At 49.7% G+C, this 26,109-nt stretch overlaps 1 protein-coding gene across 12 annotated transcripts in view; it reads right to left on the bottom strand.

The window, feature by feature from the left end:
- The window catches only part of MYCBP2 (MYC binding protein 2), a 2,065,574-nt gene that overhangs the window by 372,399 nt on the left and 1,667,066 nt on the right, over nucleotides 1–26,109 (bottom strand). For all 12 annotated transcript variants that reach the window (XM_086934832.1, XM_086934837.1, XM_086934835.1 and 9 more), the window contains one exon: nucleotides 17,870–18,094. In XM_086934832.1, the coding sequence (XP_086790958.1) occupies nucleotides 17,870–18,094 (225 nt within the window). The remainder of the gene's footprint in view (nucleotides 1–17,869; nucleotides 18,095–26,109) is intronic.

Below are 26,109 nucleotides of genomic sequence, written 5' to 3'. Positions count from 1 at the left end.
TCTCCACGCATGGAGGTGGAGGCTGGACAGGTTCGGGTGGAGGACCGTCCCCTGCTGCTGCGACAGAAGGTCCTCCTGAAGGGGCAGGCGGATCGGGGGACCGACTGACATGCTGAGTAGCTCGGGATACCAGTACCTTCGAGCCCAGTCCGGAGCCACAAGGATGACTTGGGCCCGGTCGCGCCTGATCTTCTTCAGTACTCTGGGCAGAAGTGGTATATGGGGAAAGGCGTATAACAGACCGCAACTCCACTCGCGCCGAAAGGCGTCGCCGTGCGAGTGCCGTCTTGGAAACTCCAACGCGCAGAACTGATGACATTGCGCGTTCTCTTCTGTGGCGAATAGATCTAACCAAGGATCTCCCCATTGCCGAAAGAGGCCTTGCGCCACGTCCGAGTTCAGACGCCATTCATGATCCATCGAGCACCGACGGCTGAGTTTGTCCGCCCTGGCGTTCAGAGAACCTTCCAGGTGTTGAACCGTCAGAGTCACGCTCCGACGTTCCAGCCATTGCCAGAGGTGCAGAGCCTCCTGGCAAAGGGTCCACAACCCCACCCCGCCCTGCTTGTTGCAGTACCACTTGGCGGTGGTGTTGTCCGTGAACACCTGCACTACACTCCCGTTGACAAAGGGGAGGAATGCCTTCAGTGCCAAACGAATCGCCCGGAGCTCCAACAGGTTGATATGGAGCCGGGACTCCGCCGGAGACCAGATGCCTCTGATCTCTGCCTCTCCCAGGTGGCCTCCCCAGCCCTGGAGGGACACGTCCGTCACAACAACGTGCTCTGATTGGGGAAGGGAGAGGGATCTGCCTCTGACCCAATCGCGGTCCGTAAGCCATCACTGCAGTTGTCTTGCAGTGCCCTCTGAGATCAAGACATGGTCGGACATGTTGCCCTGATGCTGGGCCCACTGAAACTTCAGGTCCCACTGCAGAGCCCGCATCCGCCACCGGGAGTGATGCACCAGAAGGATGCAGGAGGCCATCAGTCCCAGCAGTCGCAGCGTCAACCTGACCGAAACCCGGGATAACGGCTGAAAGATGGGAATCAAAGCCTGTATATCCTGGACCCGCCGTTCCGGAGGCTAAACCCGAAACTGCGCCGAGTCGAGAACCGCTCCGATGAAAAGGAGCTTTTGAGAGGGACACAGGTGTGATTTCGGCACGTTGATGGAAAACCCCAGCTCGTGCAGAAGGTCTGCCGTCATCTGAAGGTGGTGGACGACTGTCTGGGGCGAGCCCGCCTTCAACAACCAGTCGTCTAGGTAGGGGAAGACTGAAACCCCTAACCTGCGCAGATGGGCTGCGACCACCGCCATCACCTTTGTGAACACCCGTGGGGCACTGGTAAGGCCGAAGGGGAGCACGATAAACTGAAAGTGCTCGTGGCCTACCGTGAACCGTAGGTAACGCCGGTGGGCCGGCAGGACGAGGATGTGAAAATACGCATCCTGCAAGTCCAACGCTACCATCCAGTCTTGCGGGTCGAGAGCAGCCAAGACCTGAGCCAAAGTCAACATCTTGAACTTCTCCTTCCGGAGGAAGCCGTTGACGCTACTTAGATCCAAGATAGAACGTAGGCCCCCTTTGTCCTTCTTGGGCACCAGAAAGTAGTGGGAATAGCAACCACGTCCTACTTCTGGCCCAGGAACGCGCTCGATGGCCCCCTTGGCCAAGAGGGCCGTAACTTCCTCCTGCAGAAGTGTCAAGTTGTCCCCCGACACACGGTCGTTCTGCGGTGGCATGGCTGGAGGAGTGGTCTCGAAGGGGAGGGAGTAGCCCCTTCGGACGAGCTGCAGCACCCACCTGTCCGATGTTATCGTGCGCCAGTGGGAGAGGTGATGGTGAACCCTGCCACCCACCGGCGTCACATGGGCCTGAAAGTACGGACTAGGAGGATTTAGTGGCGGACGCTGCGGGGGGAGGTGTGGTCTGACCTCGCCGCTGTCCCCGACCGCCACCCCGGCGGTTTCCAGGGCCACCACCGCGTTGATAAGTCTGTTGCAGCGCGTGGCTGGCAGCACGTGTGCGACCACCCCTTCCTTGGCCACGAAAGGAGCAAAACGAACCCGTTTGCTGGCGCTGGGTCGAGAGACCCAAGGACTTGGCCGTGACTCTGGAGTCCTTGAAGCGCTCCAGCGCGTGGTCCGCTTTGTCGCCAAACAGGCGACTGCCATCAAACGGCATGTCCATCAATGCATTCTGGACATTTGCCGAGAAGTTGGCGGATCTCAGCCAGGCGTGGCGACGAATCGCCACCGTCGTGGACATCGCTCTGCCCAGTGAGTCGGTCGTATCAAGACCACACCTGATGGAGTACCTTGCTGCGTTTCGGCCTTCAATTATAGCCTTGCCGAGCTTAGCCCGTACCTCCGGCGGGCATTCAGGCAGCAGGTCCGCGACCGTATCCCACAGAGAGTGGGTGTAGCGGCCCAAGAGGCACGCGGTGTTGCAAGACCGCAGTCCCAGACTCAATGACGAAAAGACCTTTTTGCCATACTGGTCGTACCTCTTAGATTCCCTGTCGGGCGGGGCCGACGGGAATGCGGTCTGGGAAGTGGAGGCCTGGATCACCAGACTCTCAGGGGTGGGATGGGTGGACAGAAACTTGGGGTCGTCCGAACACGGACGGTGGCGTCTGGCCACGTTCCTGTCAACAGGCGAACCTGAAGCGGGCCTGGACCACGTGCCCAAAAGAACGTCAGTTAAGGCCTCGTTGAACGGCAGCAGTGGCACCTGTGGGCATGACTGCGGTTTGAGGACCTCAGTGAGGATGTTAGTCCTCACGGCCGCGACGGGGAGCTGCAAATGCTACTTACCAGTATGCACCTGTTCTTGGCATGTAGGGCTGCTGACATTCATATCTGTGCATAGATCGCCGCCTAGTGTTGGGTCCGGATGATTGCACATTGTTGTCCTGGAAGAGTCTTCGAAGTATCACGAGATAGGTGGCTCCTCCCCTGGACTACAGTGCGCATGGGCATCGCCTCCATCCCCAAATTGTTTTTAGCCATTGGAAGAGATGGAGTGAAGTATGTGAGTGATGACCATGCTATGAGTATATATGTACATTTAGACTGCAGCTGCTACAGGCGCCGGGGAGGAGGGTGGGCGATATGAATGTCAGCAGCCCTACATGCCAAGAACAGATGCATACTGGTAAGTAGCATTTGCAGTTCGAGGCATGTGGGCTGCTGAATTCATATCTGTGCATAGAATACATAGCAGTCCCTCCATTAGCGGTGGTCGCCCGTGCCAGCTGCAGCAGTCTGAAAAAGTGTCTTGAGAACAGCCTGACCAACAGCTGCCTGCTGTTTGGAGTGCACGTCTACACAGTAATGTTTAGTGAAAGTATGTGTGGTAGACCATGTGGCTGCTCTACAAATATCTTCTAAGGGAATGTTACCTAGGAAAGCCATAGAGGCCCCCAACTTCCTGGTGGAGTGGGCTCTTGGTGGGATAGTGAGAGTGCGTTTAGCTTTAGCGTAACAGATTTGGATGCATTTCACAATCCACCTAGCGATCCCAGCTTTGGAGATAGCGTTTCCCTTGTGGTGTGAGGCAAAAGCAACGAAAAGCTGCTTTGTTTTGCGAAAATCTTTTGTCCTGTCCACATAGTACATCAAGGCTCTTTTAACGTCAAGGGTGTGGAGCATCCGCTCCGCCAGTGTCTCTGGGTTTTGAAAAAACACCGGCAACTCAATTGTCTGGTTCATATGGAATTGAGACACAACCTTGGGTAAGAATTTAGGGTTAGTGCGGAGCACAACCCTGTTAGCATGCACTTGGAAGAAAGGTTCTTGGATGGTGAGCGCCTGCAACTCGCTAACCCTCCGTAGCGATGTTATTGCTACTAAGAAAGCAACCTTCCAAGTCAGAAATTGAAGCTCACAAGAATGCAGTGGCTCGAAGGGAGGACCCATCAGTCTTGTAAGAACCACATTGAGGTTCCATTCTGGAGCTGGTGGGGTCCTTGGCGGAATGACTCTCTTGAGTCCTTCCAGAAAAGCCTTGATAGCAGGGACCTTAAAGAGTGACAGGTGTTGCCTGTTCTGGAGGTATGCTGCCATAGCAGACAGGTGAATGCGGATGGAAGAGTACGCCAAATTGCATTGATACAGGTGGAACAGGTAGCAAATGATGTTTTAAATTGAAGCATCTAGCGGGTCAATATTGTGGTTAACACAGTAAATAACAAACCTCTTCCATTTAGCCGCATAACAAGCTCTAGTAGTGGGCTTTCTTGCCTCCCGAATTATGTTCATGCAATCGGGAGGAAGATCGAGGTAGCCAAACTCTAGGACTTCAGGAGCCAGATCGCCAGGTTGAGCTGTTGCGGATCTGGGTGCTGAATGTCGCCATGGCTCTGCGTCAGAAGGCTGGGAGTGAGATGAAGCCTTTGATGCGGTACCACGGAGAGTTCCAGAAACGTGGTGTACCATGGTTGGCGAGCCCACGTTGGAGCAACCAGGATGAGAGTCATCGAGTGCTGCCTGAGCTTGCGTGCCATCAGCGGTATCAGAGGTGCTGGGGGAAAAGCGTACGCAAATCTGCCTGACCAGTTCATCCACATCGCATTGCCCTGTGATTGCGGGTGTGGGAACCTGGCGGCGAAGCTTGGGCATTTTGCGTTCTCCTTTGTGGCGAACAGGTCTATCTCTGGATGACCCCACCTTTGGAAGTACGGTTGGAGTACCGATGGATGTATCTCCCACTCGTGCATTTGATGACTGTGCCTGCTGAGCAGGTCCGCCATCTGGTTGTCCTTGCCCGGGAGATGCTCTGCCATGAGGAAGATGTTCCTCTGAATGGCCCACTTCCACATGCTCTGAGCCAGATGAGACAGCTGCGGAGAGTGTGTGCCTCCCTGCTTCTGAATGTAGTACATGGCTGTCATGTTGTCCGTCCGGATCAACACGACCTTGTCGCACAGATGTACTTTGAACGCCTTTAAGGCCATGAAGATTGCCATCAGTTCCAACACATTGATGTGCATCTTCCTTTGCTGTAGTGTCCATAGTCCCTGCACTGTGTAGTGGAGTACATGCGCTCCCCATCCCTGGAGAGAAGCGTCCGTCGTCAGGATAATCTGTGGCACAGGCTCTTGGAACGGTCGGCCCTTGCAAAGGTTTTGTGGATTCCACCAATGCAGAGAGTTGTACGCCCGACCGCTCACCAACACTAGGTCTGTCAGTTGCCCATGAGCCTGAGTCCACTGACGTGCCAGGCACTCCTGAAGCGGACGCATATGTAGTCTCGCGTGCGGGACAATGGAGATGCAGGAGGCCATCATGCCTATCAACTGCATGAACACCTTCGCTGGAAGCGAGTGTTGGGGTCTGAATCGTTGGATCAGTGTTTGGATACTGGCGATTCTCACCGAATTCGGCTGCGCAGTGGCTGCCAGAGTGTTTATTGTCGCGCCCAGATACTGTCGTACATGGGCGGGCTGGAGATGGGATTTCGGGTAGTTCAGAGAGAATCCCAGATCGTGCAGGAGATGGATGGTGCGGGACACGTGGTCGGCGCACTGTTGTTCTGTCTTTGCTTGAATGAGCCAGTCGTCCAGGTAAGGGTAGACGTGGACGTTCTGGCGTCGCAGATGCGCCGCCACCGTCGCCAGGCACTTCGTAAAGACCCTTGGCGCTGTGGTGACCCCGAACGGCAGAACCCTGAACTGGTAGTGCTGGTCTTGAATCGTGAATCTGAGATACTTCCTGTGTGAAGGATGCAGGGGGATATGAAAGTATGCGTCCTTTAGATCCAACGTAGCCAGGAAGTCCCCCTGTTGAAGCAGAGGGAGTACCTGTTGCAACGTGAGCATATGAAAATGCTCCGAGAGAATGTACCAGTTGAGGGGCCTGAGGTCCAGGATGGGCCGCAGGGAACCGTCTTTTTTGGGGATCAGAAAGTACAGAGAGTAAAGCCCTGTACCCCTTTCCTGCAGTGGGACGAGCTCGATTGCCCCTTTTTGCAGCATGACCTGAACTTCCTGCTGCAACAAGAGCAAGTGCTCGCCGGACATAGGACGGCTTCTTGGGGGTATGTTTGGTGGAGTGGAGGTAAGTTCCAGACAGTAACCGTACTGGATAAGAGACTTGACCCACCTGTCCGTGGTGATGGATTTCCACGTGGGCAGGAACTGCTGGAGTCTCCCCCCGACCAGTGTTGTGTGGTCGGGGGGCAGTGACAAGGCGTCACTGCTTGTTGGCGGCGGTGGACCTGGAGCTGTTGTTTCCACATCCCCTGCCTTTGATGTTGTTGCCTCTGTAGCCACCTCTACCCTTGTTGGTGTATGAGGTTTGGGTATTGCCCTTGTAGTACTGGGTGGATTGCAATGCTTGACCCCTTGAGGTGCCTCTGGTATTGGAGCGGCGAAAGGAACCGCCCCGAAACTGCTGAGACTGGAGGGCCCCCATAGACTTAGCAGTGTCCGTATCTTTTTTCATTTTCTCAAGCGTCGCATCCACCTCAGGGCCAAACAAATGGTCAGGATTAACCGTCTGGTTCAGGATGGTCGTTTGTATATCAGGTTTAAACCCTGAAATCCTAAGCCATGCATGTCTTCTGAGCAACACACTAGTGTTGATTGCCCTGGAGGCCATATCAGCCACATCTAGCGCACATTTGATGGAAGCGTTTGTGATGAGCTTCCCCTCTTGAATTAGCATTTCCCCTGCCTCCTTGTACTGGTCAGGCAAGTGCTGTAGCAGTGCTTCTAGTGTGTCTTAATGAGCCCTATCGTAGCGTGCATGTACGGCCTGCGTGTTTGAGATGCGCCAAATGTTAGCTGCCTGTGCAGCAATCCGTTTCCCTGAGGCCTCAAAGATTTTTGACTCTTTGTCTGGGGGAGGAGCGTCACCAGTCGTCTGCGAGTTCGCCCTCTTGCGAGCGTTGGACACAACCAAAGAGTCCAGTGGCAAGTGTCCCTTGATATATGTTGGATCCGAGGGCGCTGCCTTATATTTTTTATCAATGCGTGGGTTGACGACACGTGCCCGAGTGGGCTCCTTGAAGACCTCCTGCGCGTGCTTGAGCACCCCCTTGAGCATTGGCAAAGTTTTGATTGACTTTTCGGCCACAGAGAAAGTGTCAAATAAAAAGTCCACATCCACAGGATCGGAGTGCAGCTCGACATCGTGGTTAGCCGCAGCTCTCTCGATCAACGCGTTGAAGGCAGCAGAGTCCTCCGTTGGCGAAGTCTTCACCGCAAAGAGTTGCGGTTCCTGACCCGACTGCGGGTCGTCAGGGTCGCCTCCGGCAGACCAAGGTTCATGTTCCTCCTCCGGATCCGAGTACGCCGGATAGTTGTACTCGACCTCCTCCTCGTCGCCATCCCCCGCGTTGGAGTGAGTCGGGGAACGCGGCAGGTCACTCGGAGACGCCGGCGCCAAAGGTGCTAAAGTACTCGCAGAGTCCTTCTTGTTCTTGAGAGGAATGCGAAAGTGTTCCAACACCGGCTCCGTGGTGATTTTCCTTTTGAGGAGGGACAGTTTCCCGGTATTGGCGTCGATGATGACTTCACGACGTTCTTCCTCCGCGAGTGGCTGGAGCCGAGGCTTAGCCACCACCGGAGACGCTTTGGGCGTCGACACCTCCTTCGAGGGCACCCCAGCTACCTGCTTCGAAGCGAAGGCCTTCGGCGTCGACTTCGGCGGCAGAGTGAAACGGATAGGCGCTTGTGCCTTCGACGGCTTCTGCGCGGGCTTCGACACCCCAGCTTCAGGGTCGGGATGCTCCGCGACCTTCCGAATCCGCTGCAGGGACTCTTCGACTTTCTTCGAAAGGGCTGGAGAGTGAGTGTCTGCCTCTCGTGACTTTCCAGACTTGGGAGTGGTGTCGGCGAGAGGCACCGTCTTCGGAGTCGAAGCGTTACCGTCCTTGGCTCCGACGGCCGGAGCCGGGAAAGCCAGAGCTTTGGGATCGCCTTGACGCTTCTTCGAAGCCTTCTTCGGGTCATCGACCGCGACCACCTTCGGCGCCGACGCAGCCGCGTCGGACGACTTCGCCTTCGGCACCGACCCTGAGGCCTTTGGGTCGGCCATCTTGGCGGGACTGTCCATGTCGGCCATTTTGAATTTCTTTGATTGTGACGCCTCTAGAGCCTTCAGCACTGCTTTCACTTTCGGTTTAGAAACCGGAGGCGTTGAACCCGAAGGCTTCACTTTCGTTTTTGGAAATGTGAGTGGCACCTCCAAAATGTCCGTGGCCGGGCCCGTAGGCGGGGCTGCTGGACTAATAACATGGTCTTGGGTAAGGCCCGAAGGCGATCCCTCGACCTGTGCCGCAGGAATGGGGTCGACCCCCGAGTCAGTCCGGGGATGCTCCTCCTCCGAGCTATCCCTCACGGTGGCAATGGCCGTATCGTCGTCCCCTACCTCGTCGCCGGCTTCGTCAAACTCCTCGTCTCCTGCGTCGTAGGCCTCCCCCTCGGACGCAGGGCTAGAGTCCGAAACCTGATGGACATTGTCGCTTCCGACGTCTTCTTCGAAGATGTCGTCCGGCGGGGGCGCCGACAGTCTGGCCTGGAGTCTCGCAGCCCGACGAATCTTGAGAATCTTCTTGCACCGGAACTTCGAGCAGGCCATACATCTGGCCTCGTCGTGGTCCGGCGACAGACAAGTGTTGCACACTGGGTGCACGTCAAGGTGCGAGTACTTTGCGTTGCACACCAGGCACCGTTTAAACGGAGTCCGGTCCATGTCTGGAGCGTCGTGTAGGCCCGTCCGCGCCGACAGCACGCGGATGGGCAGCGAGAGTTCGGAGCTGAAGAATACAGTAAACCCGAACGCAAACGATACCGGCGCCAAGCCGAAAGACCTTTTGGTCTCGAGTTAAGAGAGTTAACAACTATCGGTTCCGACAGAGGGAACCGACACACATCCGAACCCAATGGCGGAAAAAAACAATCTGGGGATGGAGGCAATGCCCATGCGCACTGTAGTCCGGGGGAGGAGCCACCTATCTCGTGATACTTCGAAGACTCTTCCAGGGCAACAATGTGCAATCATCCGGACCCAACACTAGGCGGCGATCTATGCACAGATATGAATTCAGCAGCCCACATGCCTCGAACCCAAGGTTTAGGGCCTTGGCAGCCCTCATCAACACCACTGAATAAGCTGCCCCCTCCTCCGAAGCCACGGTAGGAGGCGAGACAAAGCCAGGGTTGGGTGAGTCGTCCAGACCACTGGCGTCACCCAAGTCACTCGTCCAGTCCACGTCGTACTGACACTCACGTGTCAGAGGGTCCTCAGACCCCTCCCTCTCCTCCACTAATCTACATCTTCACCATATTCGGAATCAACAATGTAGACCGGCTCCTCGGAGTTCACAGGAACCATCGGCGTCGAGCCCGGCGTCGGACGACGCCGGTCCGACTCCGCGTCTGGCGTCGGAGAGGGAATGGGGGCGGCGCCGCCCGGAGCCGGCTCCGGAGAACCGGTGCCGCGCCGGGGTGGCGCCAGGGGTTGGCCCGATGGAATCGGCGCCGGAGAGGCCGGTTGACCAGCCGGCGTCGACCCTGAGGGCCCCTGCGGCACCGGAGCACCGACGGCGTCGAGGCAGGATCACCCGAACCGCTAGGGCCCCCGGACGGGATCACAGGGCCCGAAGGCGCCGCGGAACCCGTCGGAGGAGACAGGGCCCTCATGGCCATGAGGAACGCCTCTATCTCCTCGGGCGACGCGCCTTGCCCAGGGACCGCAGGGTATGGAGCAGGCCGCGTCGGCGACTCACGCGGAGCCGCAAGGGTGGGGCCACCCGAACCCCCGGCCGCATCGCGCGAGCGTCGGGGGGAGTCGGGGGTACGATGACGACGCCCCGACTTCTTGTGCTTCCTACCTGAGGAACCAGATGAATGGTGACGACTCCCGGAGCGCTCTTGACGGCTCCGCGACCGCTCCCTCGATCGCTCCCTTGACCTCCGGCCGGACCGGGACCGCTCTCGACGCGGGGCCGACACCCGGAGCTCGAGCAGCTTGCGGGACCGCTCCCGTCTAGCTTTATTCGTCAAGGCCCGGCAATCGACGCAGGCGTCCACGTCGTGGTCGGGGCCCAGGCACCGGAGGCAGAGTCTTGTAAGATGTGGGGTTTTTTAGAAAATAGGACTAGAGGGGCGCACTGCCTGGGTTGAGACGTTACAAAGTGTTTGAGAGGCAAGATGGTATTTGTATGTAGTGCGTGAAGAGCAGACGGAAAAACACCCTTAACCGTCTAGGTAAGTCAACAAGACCAAACAGTGATACAAAGCCAAGCTCTCGCAACTACATTTAAGTACATATAAGCAAGGTACAATGACCCAAAGTTCAAAGGAAACGCGGAAGCAGGTTCTTTGATGTTATTCTTCTTGTCTCTGCAAGATGTTTAATTTTCTCCAGACTTGAAACAATACAAACGCCGACACGTGTTTCGTCGTGTACGGTTGAGTCACACGACTCTTCAGGGCTTCCACTTTAATTTCAAAAAATGGAGGGAGTAAGTCTGGACCTCTAAAAACTCAGTATCAAGCAATGGGTTTTCTGTAAGTCTAAACAACAGCCGGTGCTGTGTGCTGTAATGTTCTGTTGAAGTTAAGGTTAGTAATTGTCTTTGTCCACTGGTAATTTCCAAAAAACGGAATAGCACTGTTAATCGCTATGGTTTGAACTTCAAAGCCGGGAGGGGATTTCTGTATGGCGCCAGGTGAAGAAACGGGTGCGTTTCTTTCGCGGTGGTATTCCGCTCACGGCAATCCCTCCTCTGTCAGTTCCCGGCGGTCGTCTCTCGTGTACGGACGTGAGCGGAATACCACCGCGAAAGAAACGCACCCGTTTCTTCACCTGGCGCCATACAGAAATCCCCTCCCGGCTTTGAAGTTCAAACCATAGCGATTAACAGTGCTATTCCGTTTTTTGGAAATTACCAGTGGACAAAGACAATTACTAACCTTAACTTCAACAGAACATTACAGCACACAGCACCGGCTGTTGTTTAGACTTACAGAAAACCCATTGCTTGATACTGAGTTTTTAGAGGTCCAGACTTACTCCCTCCATTTTTTGAAATTAAAGTGGAAGCCCTGAAGAGTCGTGTGACTCAACCGTACACGACGAAACACGTGTCGGCGTTTGTATTGTTTCAAGTCTGGAGAAAATTAAACATCTTGCAGAGACAAGAAGAATAACATCAAAGAACCTGCTTCCGCGTTTCCTTTGAACTTTGGGTCATTGTACCTTGCTTATATGTACTTAAATGTAGTTGCGAGAGCTTGGCTTTGTATCACCGGAGGCAGAGTCGGTGATGGTCTGTGACCGACATCGTACGGTCACAGTCGTCACAGTTCTAAAAACCGTGCATCCTACCGGCACCGTAAGAGAGTTCAAAAAGGATCAAAGATCAAAAAACTTGGTCAAAAGACCGGAGTACTGCACTTCTCGGATCTGCGCTAACTGGCGCGGAAAAAAGAAGAACTGACGTCAGCGCGCGGAGGCGGCGTCTATATACTCCAGCGACGTCATCACGGCGCACGACGCCGACGACTGACGCGGAGCCGCAGGGGACGCCTGCAGACGACGCCTACCGACGCGCAGGGGTACTGCTATGCAAATGTTTCCGGATCCAGACTGACGCCTGGGGATATTCTAAGGTAAGGAATCTAATACTAACCTGTTTCTTTCAGATGCAAGGATTTGAGCATCAGCAACCACCTGCGACGCCACAGGGAGCCCCACGGGTCTATGCAGCACTGCAGGGGTGCTATGGGTCGTAGAGGTGGACCCAGCCGGGCCGCACCCTGACAACACCATACCTCCTTCGTCCCTGGAGAGCAAGGGCCTATCTGGCGCCGGGGGCAAACCCACCGGCGAGTCCTTCAGGACCCCTATGATAGCAGATGCCCCGAGGACACCCCAGGGACAGGAGAGGAACCAAGGGAGGCATGCAGAACCATGGCATAGGCCTCCATTTGGGTCTGAGTCGCCCCTGCGCCCAGATAGGGGAGGGGTGACTCCCGGAGGTTCACATCCGGATGGCTCCGGGAACTAGTGCCCCCGACAATAGACTGAAGTGAGGTCGAGGGCCTCGGCGACATGCGCCGCAACCCACCCATAAGGGGCGAACGTCTCCGGGCCCCAGAGGGCGACCGACGCCGCAACTGGAAACCAGAGGGGCCTGCCGGCGATGAGGAGGCCGGAGGCCGAGACAACTCCGACTGGGACAGGCGAGCCGAAAGGAGCTTCATCCGGCGCTCCCACCGGGACTTCGGCTTAAGGTGTTGGCAGGCGTCGCAATCCGTCGAGTCGTGGTATTCGCCCAAACACCACATACAGATAAGATGTGGGTCTGTCCCAGACATTTGCAGCTAACAGGCTGTTCATGTTTTAAAGCCTGAAGGCATCGCACACTGTTCCAGACGTGAAGCATCAAAAGGGGCCTGAAAACAGGCCAGAGGAACCGCTTACTCCGGATCCGCGTTGCACACAAGGAAACTGACGTCAGCGCGCCCGGAGGGACTTATATGACCTCGCTGATGTCACGTATGTGGACGACAGAGCAGGGCCGTGTGGCGCCGTCCCCCAGTGCGCAGAGGTGCCGCTGCAAAAAAAATTCCGGATCCAGTCAGACACCTGGGGATATTCTAAGTTAAAGAATCGGCAGCTAGATGTCTCTATAAGGTGCAGGAAGCCAGCAAACCAACCAAGTGAAGAATCTTCAGGACTGGGACTCTAGCTCCCTCACGAAACATCAGAATCATATCCAGAAAGTCCCGGATCCTCTGGGGAGGAAGACATGCTCTGAGAGATATCGCATCCAATATTGCCGCTAAGACTAGGAGCTCCTGCATGGGCTCCGGTGAGACTTGAGGAGATTGATAGAGAAGCCCATGGTGAATAGCAGAGATGCTGTGGTGTTCAGGTGGTCTCACACCAGCTGTAGAGAGCAAGTCTTGACCAGCCAATCGTCCCATTAAGAGAATACAGAGGCCCCCTTACCTGCGTAGATGTGCCACAACCAGCCACATCACCACAGTTAAGAGCCTGGCTGCCAATGTTAATCCAAACATGGTAATAGATGGAGCATCCCACAAAAAGCAGGTGCTTCATGTGCGACTGCAGGATAGGTAAATGGAATTAAACGCTGTGTAAGTCAAGGGAGACACCATCTAGTTTCCAGATTCTTTGCCACAAGTACATAAGCCAGGTACAACATCTTGAATTTATTCCTTTGAAGGAAGGAATTAAAGACCATGAGGTACAGGATCGGAATTAGACTCTCGCCCGGCTTGGGAATGAGGAAGTACCAGGAGTAACATATTGCCCAAGTTCCTGCTCTGGAAATGACTCTACTGCCTCTTTCTGAAAAAGTAATGACCAACACAAGAGCCAAAACTGGGGTTTCAATAATTAAATGAGCTGGTTTCAATGAAGGTTGTTTTGATTGAATCAAACAACAACCGGTTAACTTGTTACACCGAGCAATTTTATTTAATTTTTGCAAGCGGTCTTTTTTTCTTTTTTTCAACACATTATTCGTTGTGCGTGGAAAATACAAAATGAACAATGAAAGACGTTTTATGTACAATATATACAAACATATAAATACAACATTTCATACACACTTGGCCATACATTCATACACAGACCATACAAAGCAAATAATAATACAAAGAACACTGTGTCCAGGCATCTGTAAAACAATCAGTGGAAAATGATTCTTTTCATATTTTACAATGTCGTTGTAATTATCATGAGATCCCTCTATCTGTAAGACCCACATGCCAGTCATAATAGCCTTCCAGGCTTGTAAATGGGGCAATGCCCTTCCCACCGTTCGAGCAAGTTTCCTCATAGGGTAATTAAATTTGCTTTCCAGATGCTGCCAAGGAGAAGGAGGGCGATGAGCTCTTGTACCTGCTATGGCCCTGTACTGTCAGGTAAACTGGTTCTGCTGCTGAATGGGGTGGGACGGTTGGTGCTGGTGAATTGATATCCCTTTAGAATAGCCATAGAGATAGCAACACCAGTGGTGGAAGTCAAGGGCCAAAGACACCAGATCTAATGAATAAGCTGTTGCTCACCCACCATACATCTTGTCACCAAAGAGGCGAGAACTCGAGAGGCATATCTATTAGACTTGCTAGGGCATCATCTAAGAAGTCAGCTGAAATGAGCCACACATGCCTCCTCAGTTCCCCTGAGGATCCTACGGCCCCGGCCACCAAAAACCCTGTGTTTAAACCTGGTCTGTGAATCTGCTTGGCAGTGACTTGTCCAACCATGACCAGCTCTGAAAAGTTTTTTTTCAAGATGTTTGGCAGATTCGACATTACCATGTACATCATCTCACAGGGCATGGGAGTATCTGGCAAGTAAGCAGATTGCATTCATGGACTGAAGCACTAGACTTCCTGCAGAAAAGATTTTCTTCTTCATTGCTTTCACTGTCTTGGATTCCCTTTTGGGAAGTGCAACGGGAAATGATGCAGGGTTTTTCTTCCAATATGAAGAAGTACATAACACCAGGCTTTTTGGTGAGGGATGAGTGAACAGGCATACTGGGTCCTCTGCAGCTGGGCTATGGCAGCAAGCAATTAGCCTATTCACGGATGGGGCAAAAGTCTGTTTTTCCCAGGCTACCTTTATGAGTTCAAGAAGGACCTCATGAAGGTGAGCCGAGGATGCAGAGGCTGGTTGGAGGATCTCAGTTAAAAGATTGGACTTGGCTTCTAGGAGTGCAAGGGATAATTCTATAACTCCTGTAGCCAGACCGAAGGGCACTGCATGTCTAGCTCCGGAAAGCCGTAAAGGCCACTGGCATTTTGAAGGGCCAAATGGTCTGCTGTGTATGCAGGAGGGAGCACATTGGCGGCCTCCCTGCTGTCCTCATCATGTGGGATTTTCTGTGGCATCTGAATGTGGTCAGAATCTAACCAGAGAGGTCATCTCAATTCTGCCAGTAGTTCTCTTTCAACAAGGGCCTACATTGGGTGTCATTCCTGTAGGTGGCATCCTCCACTAGACTTTGCACTTGACACCTTGAGCACACCAGAATAGCCTTAGTCTAAGGCATAGATATAGTATGTGGGGCCAGTGCCTATGTTGACATTAGTGTCCGAGACATCAGCAGAAAGGCTACCGGTTAAGCCACGGGCACTGGTGTGGATACAGCAGGTGCCAAGGGTGTGCACTGCGACAGACATCTTGAAAAGACTTGTATTGAGCAAGTACCCATCAGTGGTATCCTAGCCAGAAACCTTCAGGCCTGCATAAGCACTATAAAGAATCTATGCATTTCTGAACAGCACCATCAATGCCTGAATGAAGTCAAATAACTGTGCTGCATCAGTACTGGAAACTCCAGATATGCATGGAGGATCTAAGAAAGGCACCCCCATTGGGGCTGGAGCTCAGTGTTAAGCTGGAGTAATGTCCGCCAACTCTGTCACAGAGGACTCCATAGGCAGAGGAGAGTATTGAGAAGACCAACTTCTGGAGAGAGAATAGCATCTAGATGTAGAGTCATCTCGCCTGCACCACTTCATGTGTTTCTTCTTATTTGACATTTGAGTGCATGAGGTTGCATTGCTTGTAGGACTCGGAGTTGTGATTTGGCCCACAGCACTACAAACAGAACTCACAAAGGTCTGAAATAGACACCTGTTGATGACAGGAGTGGGAGGACTTAAATCCTGATTTTCCAGGCAGTAACATTTTCCTAGTACTGCAAAAGGATAACATTTTGACTGAAAACAGATGCAGATCCACGTTGAAGGGTGCCAAAAAAATGGAACTCATTTTGAGCAATGGGGTGGTGTTTTATGGCGCCAGTGATGCCATGTTCAAGCAAGCATTAACAGATGCCCTCATGAAGCAGCCACCACCTACCAGTACAGAAGAGCTCTTGCAAAAACTACAGTCTGGCACCTGGCGATATTCAAAAGGTGAGGAATTTGCAGGTAGAAGTATCTATCAAAAGGATCAGACAGAAGCATTCTTTGTCATATGCCATCTTCGATGGATTGGGTATTGGTGTGAAATCTTACCCCATTTGAAAGGCACTCTTTCCTTCGTCCTGGGAACAGAAGCTGCAGTTGCTCAACTTGGAGATAAAATCCTTGCCAGATAATTTCTTTTACAACTACACATTGCAATCATGGTTCTAATATGGAAGCCTGTTTAATGTATTAAAACACAAAGATCACTTGGAAAGCACCACTCATAGCTTTTTCTTGCCATACCAAGGTAACATCACAGGTACCCACTCTGTGACTTCCTTATAGGAAACGTTCTACTGCACCTAAAGGAAGGGAGCATGCCTCTGCCTCCCGATCATTACTAGACCATGACAGGAAGCCATCCTTTAATGAAGGAAATGAATGCCCCTTTGCTAGAAATGTGGCTATATTTATACAAAGAAAATAAATTGCCAATACAGGGGTAGCACAACGGATCAGAAATTAATTTTTACAGCATATCCCCTAAAGAGCTATTTCTGCACGTTTTTCCGCATTTTACTGTTGTATAGATGCCCAGAACTGCCCAATCACTGTTTCTGGATACTACTCTGTGGCTGTAAAGGAGAGAGAAGGAGTTGCACAGAGAGCGAAAAGAACCGATTGTCATAGACTCTCCACTTATTGCACATCTGAATACCATACACGAATATCAGTGGCACACGAAATGCCTATGGTATAATTTGTATTTTAGTCACCTGGGCACCACAAAGGGAAGTGTACAAGTTATAACTTGATCTTTATTCAATCTATATATAGAGCACCTAAGCATCGTGAAAGTTTTAGGACCTATCAGTATGTGCACAACATCAAGCTATATCTTAGGCACCACATCTGGAGAGCTTTAAGCACTTAGAAGACTCATTCAGAGCCAATGGTGACTGACAAATATTGCTTAAAATGTAATCTCTATAAGAATGAGTTCCTTCATTGATCTCTATCCAGTCAAGCAATGGTCTACAGAATAGGCAGTGCTTTACATTTTTCTGGCAAGTCGCTAAGTTCTTTTTTAAATTCGTTTTCTATCAATGCAAGATCATATCCAACACCAATGTGAGCTGTCCAATTTCTAACTCTTCTAAAAAAATGACATTTAAAAAAACCTTCAGCTCATCCTTTCCCAAACCCTTAATAAAATATGGTTTTGCAGCCCATTGGCATTACTGAGAACTGATATGGAATTGTTCTCTTGTCAGAGGTTCCCAAATGTGGGAAGGCTCCACTTAAACTTTGCATTGCTTATCTATTCATCCAAGAAAAGGGTCAAATCTTTGTTTGTAATACAATTTTTGACTTATTAACCCACTCACTGCCAAATATATTCCTGTTTGGTTGAAAAGTTGGTAATTTCCGGACTCCAGGGGGCTTTCAGAGTCGAGCGGTTTAGTGATTGGGAGAGCCTACATTCTATAAAAGGAACAGTCTTAGTCTTTTACTGGATTTCACATCATATTCTAGAATTTTCACCCCACACAGCACAGGGAAATGTCCAATTATCTGTGTTTCAGGAAGGAATTAAAAGTTTACCTATCCTAACAGTATATATGGTAATGTAGGTTTTCTTTTTCATGGTTTCTATTTATGGACTTATTTTTTATGAATTCTGTTGAGCTTATTTTTTAAAGCGAATGTGTGCAACACTTGTTTTTTAAGCAAATATCTTAGTTTTGTGTATTTAGGCCAATGGTTGTGTAGTGTTAAAGAGCTCTGCTACTGTCTGGACTAAATAAATGTTTCATAAAAAAACTGATATAAACCATACTACCAGAATAAAATACTGCCATGCATCGAGTCACAAAGGATCATGAAGTGCATCTATGTATGACCTAGCAACATCCTCATGCACAAGAGAAAAATGCTGTGCTTAACAGTCTTACCCCAAGATCTCGAGAGTTATCGATATGAACAGATACATAACGGGTGTAGATTCCTTTTACGCAGCTGATAGTGATGCTCTTAGTCTTGTTTTTGTCTTCATCTCCAGACTCCCAAAAGGTTTCAGTTGACCCGTCAGTAAGACTGCCAATCATAGCTGGTCGACTGGATGTTTTAATGTCAACAACACTAGTGAGATCTTTCAGACATGTAACCAAACACAGCTCCTGTAAAGAAAAATTTAAGTGTCACAAACCTTAAAAAATGTTCCTGTGTGTATACATGGTTTAACCATTTCTATAAGCATCCTTTAAAAAAAAAAAAATAAAAAAAAAAAAAATAAAGCTATAATAAAACCCGTAATACAGAAATGCAATAGAAGGGAACAAAACAGAGTAATCAGCATCACAAGAATGGCAAAGAAAATGAACAATTCAACCATTGTGCTGTGACATAGCTTATATGTTTGCATATAAGTACAATTATATTTGTGCTCCTACCTTGGGGTCAACCTATCCTGGTGTGCCTAAGGTGGATGAATGTGCCAGAATCCGTCAGGTGATATAACTCATGTTACCTGTGGGGAGCTCTCATCTGGGAGCCTGTCTAGGTGCAGAGGTGGGCACCATCCAGCTCAGGAGATCAACAGAATTCAGCTGGGCTGGAAATACGGCTTGGGGTGACCTCAACAGTGTCAGCAAAATGCTCCACACACACACATACACACAGAACAGACGCACAAAACACACACACACACACACACACACACACACTCACAGATATACAAACACACACAAAATGGCGGTTGCCACTGTATAGCTATAGTTACGACCAGGTTTCCATAGAGAGAGCATTTTATGTTTTGCTAATAACTTTGGCACCATTTGACATATCTTCACAACACATTAAAAAAAAAGTTCATCCAATAAAGCCCCTTTTAGGTGGGGTTTGGGGTAACTCGTCGAGCTGCACCCATTAAAAAGGGGGGGTCTTACCCATGAAATTTCTCATAGGAACTTTCTGACACAGCTACAGAAAAACGGCTTTTGGCAGAAAGCTAGATCTTTACACAGAAACTGTGCTTTCGTAATCTGGTGTAAATTTGTTTAGTAGTACTGAGAAATTAAGGCTGAACATTTATAGATATCCATCCCCGTAGTAATACAGCAGAGCAAAAGATAACCTCCAAAAATATGTTTGACAGTCATTTTAGGACTCATGGAAAAAAAGAAATGAAATATAGAGGGGCAGGGTAGTGGTCTCAGGAGAACGCCCACCCCCACCCCCCTCACCCCCCATCGACAAGTAGTAGTAATAATAAAGAAATAAAAAGACTGCAGTACCACTGGTAAATAAAAAATAAAAATAAAAAAAAAGGCAGGACAACCTTCTTTAACCCGTTCGTGCGTCAGATGGCGGGCACAGTGGGCGTGTGCGGAGGACGGCCGGGGGCTGTGTGCACTCTTTACTTTTTAAATGAAAATTTGGGAGGGGGCATGCGTGAGATCCCCTCCTCGAAGTCTCACCTGCCCTATGGGCCCCATGTCACTGGGGAATGTTGTGTAAAGGAAGTGGTCCGGGGCTCGCATTTCTAGGACCCAGAAGTGCACATAAAATATATTTGGAGCGGAGGCGTGCATGGGACACCCTCATCGAAGTGTTTTGTACCCCAGAGCGCATGATGGAAGGGGTCCTTGGCCCCTGAGGCACACAGAAGGAGAGGTTGCTGTCAGCTACCCCCACATTGTGGTTTGCTCTCCTGCCCTCCATGAGCAGGATGCACACTGCATATGTACTCCCCAGGAAGCAGGATGCTGCCAGCTACCATGACATCAATTAAGTGCAAGCAGGCGGTGAACCGGCTCAACAGCGCAGGAGGGGGCTTGCTAAGCTGTTATAAAAATTTTTTTAAAACACACAAGAAAGCTTTGGGTGCCTGGTGTGGGACTGGTGCTACGCAAACAAATGGACGGAATTCTTAACCCATACATTCAACCCTAGTCAAGAGATCTAGGGTAAATCTATTGTTCTTTTGCTCACCATGCCACCCCAATTTAGACCCAGCCACATGCAAATCAGTCTTGACCCTGTGCCTCATGGGAACAGTCCAGACCGAACTGCCAAGCCCGGTTCATCCCGAGGACCGGAAACAAGCATCCTGGGACCAGTTTTCTGTACTACCCTTCACCAGCCAAGCTAGCTTGAATGCAGTGGCACAGTGAATAAAGGACCCACGTCTGGGCATACCCATCCCACTTAAAGTGAAAAGTGCTACGCAAACAAATGATGGACGAAATGCTGAATAAATAATACATTCACCTCCAGTCAAGAGATCTGTGTTAAATCCATCGTTCTTTTGCTCACCATGCCACCCCAGTTTAGACCCAGCCATATACAAATCAGTCTTGAACCTGTGGCTCAGGGGAACAGTTCAGACCGAACAGTGTGGGAATGGGGCACACAAAACACAAATAATACATGGCACTGCATCACAGAAGTAGGCTCCCCTCACTGCCATTAAAAAAAATAATGACATTTGTGGGTGATCCATGTGGGATTGGCGCACCAGAATATGAAAACGAAAAGGAAAAAAAATTGTCGCAGCCTCACCACTTCATTATTGAACCGGCAGAGGCAGCTCATTTAATATTCACTGCTCTTGCCTGGGAGTGCTCTATATAGCTATGCATGTTTTTGTTGCAAATATTTTACTCATTGTGATGCCCTAAAGAGGGGCCAGGGACCCCATTAATGATTAAAGTATGTGTTGTGGGAGCTCCAGGGAACACAGCAACCCCCCAGGAATGTTTTTGAAAAAAGAATCGTACTAAGTCTCCTGGGCCATTGAATGCACTGCTTATGACTTCACACATTATATTACTCCTGCCATGTTCTATGGCATTATTGATAACATAACTGAGTATATTTGAGTAAAATGTGTTAACATTTTGTAGTATTAAGAAAAGTATATATTCAAATAAATGATCATTCCCAAAAAGGGAGACATCATCTTCTGGAAAATGAAGAATATACAAGACAGTCAGTCAAATCAGCTGGCATTTCAGGGTACATCAGATATCCAGAAGCGAGAGGTAGATGACCAGACAATCCAACCTTCCTTCTGGCCATGACACATCAACACAACCTAAATATAATGCTCTATCACAATTAAATCTACCCAGTGCAGAAGCCGGTCAGGGTGAAATTAAACACTCTGATTCCGCATGTCCTCTATACTATCCTAATGGCCACTCAATAGGAAGGAGGAGGAGGAAAAAGACAAGATATTGTGCAAATGTCGGCCCATCAGACTTTCAGTACCATTGAGAAAGATGAGAACGTAATTCAGGATTTTTACTGTACCATCCCCAGCACATGTGCACCAGTAATTGCTAAACTCTAATCATCCTTTGAAAAAGGGCACGATTCCACCTCCTGGAAAATGGCCTTGTTATTTCTGTGCTTAAAACAAACCTTTGGCTGTCCTATTGGTGCTATTGCCATTACCAGTCAAGTTAACGGGTTTCATTGTCAATAAACAGCTAATTCAACAGAAGATAACAACATACTTGAGTATGCTCAATCAGGCTTTTGGCCTTCATATATTATGGAATGAGTAGTGATAGCAGCCGCGAATTTGATGCTAATTCTTCTGGATGAAGGGACCCAGGTGGCTGTGTTCTTTTTGAACCTTTTGGCAGTTTTAGATACTGTCACTGACAATAAACTGATTAAATGTCTGCCTCAGTGAGTGTGGAGTAAGAGTCAGCACTGGATTGACAGAGAAAAACTTTTGAAATATCAATGTGCAGAAGTGTTGACATTATACGTTGTAGGGGGTGGCAAAAAGATTGAATCAAAGTTCTTTCTTTGAATGAGACCTAGTGCCACATTCAAATACAACCGCCATTTGTGATCTGTCAGGCTGTAGCGGCTGAGTTTGTCTGCTTACCACTTAAGAGTTCCTGTCAGATGGTTTACTAACAAAGGCCACAGATGTTCCAGCTATTTCCAGAGGCGTAGTGCCTTCTGGCATAGGGTTCATGAATGCCCCGCCATGTTTGTTGCAAGACCACAGAGCAGTGGTGTTGTCTGTGAGCACCTGCACCAGCTTTCCCTTTGATAGATGGCAGGAATGCTTTCAACTTCAAGCAGCTGGCCCGCAGCTCCAAGAGGTTGATGTGGAGCCGGGACTCGGCTGGAAACAAGATGCCTCTGATCTCATCGGGAAACATGGCGGCAGCAAGCTAAGCTGCTGCGGTGCTCCGGCCACTACTTCCCGTTGTTTTTCTAGTTTCGGACTAGCTTTGGGCTACGTGCACTACGATGAAGTACGTTAGATACTCTTAAAGCCTAAGGGGGCCCTCACAGACTTTGGGGTGGCTCTCAATCATAACGCAATTGTACCTGCTGAGTTCGCCGGCGAGGTGTGTTGTTGGCGTCCTGCCTGACTCGGCCCGACTCAGCGAATTCGACTAATGCGCTGGGAGGCAGGTGATCTTCCTCCCGCCCCTTCTCCACATTCCATTTCATGCCAGCGGACGGATTGCAGGAGAGTTGTCGGGCTCGGAGCCTCGGCGGTTTGTTCATCCTCCTCGTTGCTAGGACCGGGCTCGGTCCTTGGTCCGGGGCTACAGCTTTGGTGTAGGGCCGCCCTGGATCTTAGGAGTGGTTTCCCTGTTACTGTTGGGGGGGAAGAAACACCTGCGGACACGGAGCCGCTACAATAACCAAGCAAGTTTTTTGATGCCCTAACAGAGCCCACTTTCGAGGTTAGGAGAGATTGTGGGGATGTCGTTTTTGCTAAAAATGAAACTAAAGCAGCAAGCTTAGTGAAAGCTGAACAGACTGCCACAAAAAAAAAGAGGTAAGCGTGGGGGCAAAAAGAAGTCTTTGGGAGACAAGGGTGACACGGTGCGACCGGGCAAGAGTGAGAATGAGTCAGTCTCTACATCAGTTGCGCCAGCGCCAGTTCCAACATCTTTTAAGCCTGGCAAGTCTGTTAAATCTGTGACTGGTGAACTTTTTGCTGCGCCTGTTTCTCCAAGCTTAAAGGTTCTGAGATCTGTTAGACCTAAGAAGCCCTCCTCCTATTTGTGTACAGAAATTTAAGCGAAGCGGGCAAAAGGATCTAAGGCATTAAAAGGCTTTAATATACCTATAGGTGCTGGGGCCGGGGCCAAAATTACACCATCGCTGCGCTCCTACTTCAAGGTTATTCCACAAGTGCTGCATCTTAAGGAGGACTTTATCGTAGATCAGACTATTCCCTTGGGGGCCAAAACGCTGGATTTAAGTGGAGCTGCCACCAACAGTATGGAGAAGTCTCCTTTTACGGCCCTTGCAGACGGTCTCTGCTTGGGCGAAGCCACGGACGCTGACATAATTGTAAGCACAAATATTGACAATGCTGTAGGGGAGGCAGAAACTGCACCGCCCTCCCAGGTTGTCGATAAAACCTCAGTATCACTAGAAGGGGCAGATGTGGGCTCAGAGGACATGGCAGCAGAGAAATTACTGGAATTGGTTAGTGCTCAGGTAGAGCCTCTGCAGGCTGCTACTGATGGCCAACGACTACCACTTTGCAGTCTATGTTTCTAGCATTGACCAGTGACATTAAAAATGGCTTTGAAGCATCTAAAGCTAACCGACTGGAGATAAGGAATTTCTGTGAGTCCCTTGACAACAAGATAGACGGCCTGTATGCAAGAACATCAGCCCTGGAAGAGACCGTGGCGGGACTGTCATTACATCTAGATCAGGCCAAAAGTGACATCATTAAACTTAAGAAAGAAGATCTGTTAATTGCTGAGAGGATGGAAATTCTCGAAAACAATTCTAGACGTAGTAATTTACGTATTTTGAATGTCCCTGAGGGAAATGAAGGGTCCGACATCAAGTTGTATGTGGTTTCTCTTTTGAAAGAAGCTTTGAATCTAGTGGAGCCATCTGAAGACCTGGCCAAAGACATCCAACGGATTCATAGAGATCCCTTTAGAAAAAATCCTAATAGAGACAAACCTCGTAAAATTCTTGTGAACTTTCACACGTATACCATTAAAGAAAAGCGGCACTGAAGCATAAAATACTGACAGGGAAAGGGTTCAACTTCCAAGTTAGATCTGACCTTTCAAGGGCTACTCTCGAGAAGCAATGGGAACTTGGCAGGCGCCTAGACGCATTCAGAAGTGCAGGCGCATCAGCTCAGCTTAAGTTCCTTGCTTCACTTAGAATAATGTATAACAATAAAATGTTTAACATTAGGTCAGTCCAAGAAGCAGATGAGCTACTGCTTAACATTGGAGGGTCTAAGGGTGGTGCGAAGGGCTCTACAGGCAGAGGGTTCTTCTATCTATTGCTCCACTCCAGCACTCTTTAGAGGTTTCTATTCTTTTCTTTCCCCTTTGTCTATTTTTCTCTATCTCATTTGGAAAAATAAATTAAACTTAAAGAGGATAAAAAAAATAAAAAAAATGGGGTGAGCACATAGGTTAGATTTCAGGGCTAGAATATTTGAAATTTGGTCCAGTTTGGTAACCGCTACTCCACGAATGTTGTCACCTTGGGAGTTTCCGAAGTTTACATGTACACTTGCACAATGGGAGTATTGGGTCGGGGCATTATCTTCTGGACTAGTTCCGGATAGATAGGGCAAGGGTTTCCTCCCAGGGGAGGGTGGAGGGTAGCCTAGGGCACGGGGGGGAGGGGTGGGTGGGGAGAAGTAAAACAAAAATCCTCATTTCCGATAAGTTTTTGGATTGTTGTTTGTTAAGAATTATTGGTAGTAGACTGGCAATTTATTGTCTTTTGGCTTGTGGTGGCCGTAGGGGTTTGGGGTATGAAATTGCTGCCTCCTTATGAGTAATGTCAAAGTAGTCTCCTGGAATGTGAATGGCCTCCGCACCAGACCTAGGTCAGATAAGATCATGCAGTATTTGCGGTATCTGGATGCGCAGGTCATCATTCTCCAGGAGACCCACTTGACTGAGGCGGAAGTACTCTCATTGGTGAAGAAAAATAGGTGGATTGACTTTTCTACCTCTACCTCTTAATCTTCCAGTACTAGAGGAGTGACAATCATTTTTAAAAAACCTCTTCAGGTTAGATTAGTGTCTAAAATAGCAGACCCAGGTGGCAGATGGGTCATAGCTTCAGTGTTAATAGCAGGTGCACAAATTACGTTAGTGGGCTATTATGGACCTAATATTGATGATCCATCTGTACTAAAGTACATTTTTTCACATTTGTTGTCTTTTCCCGAACCGACGATCCTGGCTGGAGATTTTAATATAGCGCTGGACCCTCATTTAGATAAAACCCCAAATAGCCGACCTTTGACTCTTTCAAAAACAAGGGTGTTTTTACTTAGGTCCATGAAACAGTACGGACTTGTTGATATCTGGAGAAGCATGGCTGGAAATAAGCAGGGGGTCTCTTTTGGAAACCAGAAATACCACCATCAGTCTAGGATTGACTTTGTTCTAATTAATCAGCGTTTGGTAGAATGTGTGAAAAAGATTGTATATCTTTCATCTCATCTATCAGACCATTCGGCCATCCTGATGGAACTTGGTGGGTTTCCTAAGACGTCTAGATCTTAGTCGTTTGATCGCTCGCTTCTATCAGCAACAGATGATATATCCTCTTTATTTACGGAAACAAAGCTGTTTATAGAGACCAATGTAGGATCAGCTGCCTCGGGGATAGTTTGGGAAGCTCTTAAGGCCTTATTAAGAGGCCTTATCACAAATAAGGTCTCATATCGAAGGAAGTGCTACAAAGAGAAGGTAGCGTCCTTAGAGGCAGAAATGCTGGTAGTGCAAGAGGAAATAGATCAGGTTTCATCCGGTATCTCTACTCAAGTTCTTGACATCAAGTTGCTATCTTTGAAAGCGCAATTGGCGTCTGTGTTGAGTATACGCTTGCAGGAGAAATGGGAGGCTAGCAAGATAGCTCACTTCCAATTTGGAGAGGGGGCTGGTAAATTGCTGGCCTGGAAGGCCAGAATCGACCGGGTTCGCAATAATATTGAGTTCATAGTCCAGGATAACACACAGTACTCATCGGATGGGGATATTAGGAGAATCTTGAGAGACTTTTTCTCAAACATCTACCACGAGGATAAAATATTGGATAATGAAACTATTGACAACTGGTTGGATAAGACGTCTCTTCCATCCCTATCCGATGAGCAAGAGGTCTCTCTGAATGCTAGCATTACGGAGGGGGAGGTCAGGGCTGC

This window comes from Lissotriton vulgaris, chromosome 8 (assembly GCF_964263255.1).
Source record: "Lissotriton vulgaris chromosome 8, aLisVul1.2, whole genome shotgun sequence".
Classification (NCBI taxonomy): domain Eukaryota; kingdom Metazoa; phylum Chordata; class Amphibia; order Caudata; family Salamandridae; genus Lissotriton; species Lissotriton vulgaris.
The sequence above is the reverse complement of the archived record's forward strand: the minus strand, read 5'-3'. Positions and strand labels throughout refer to the sequence as shown.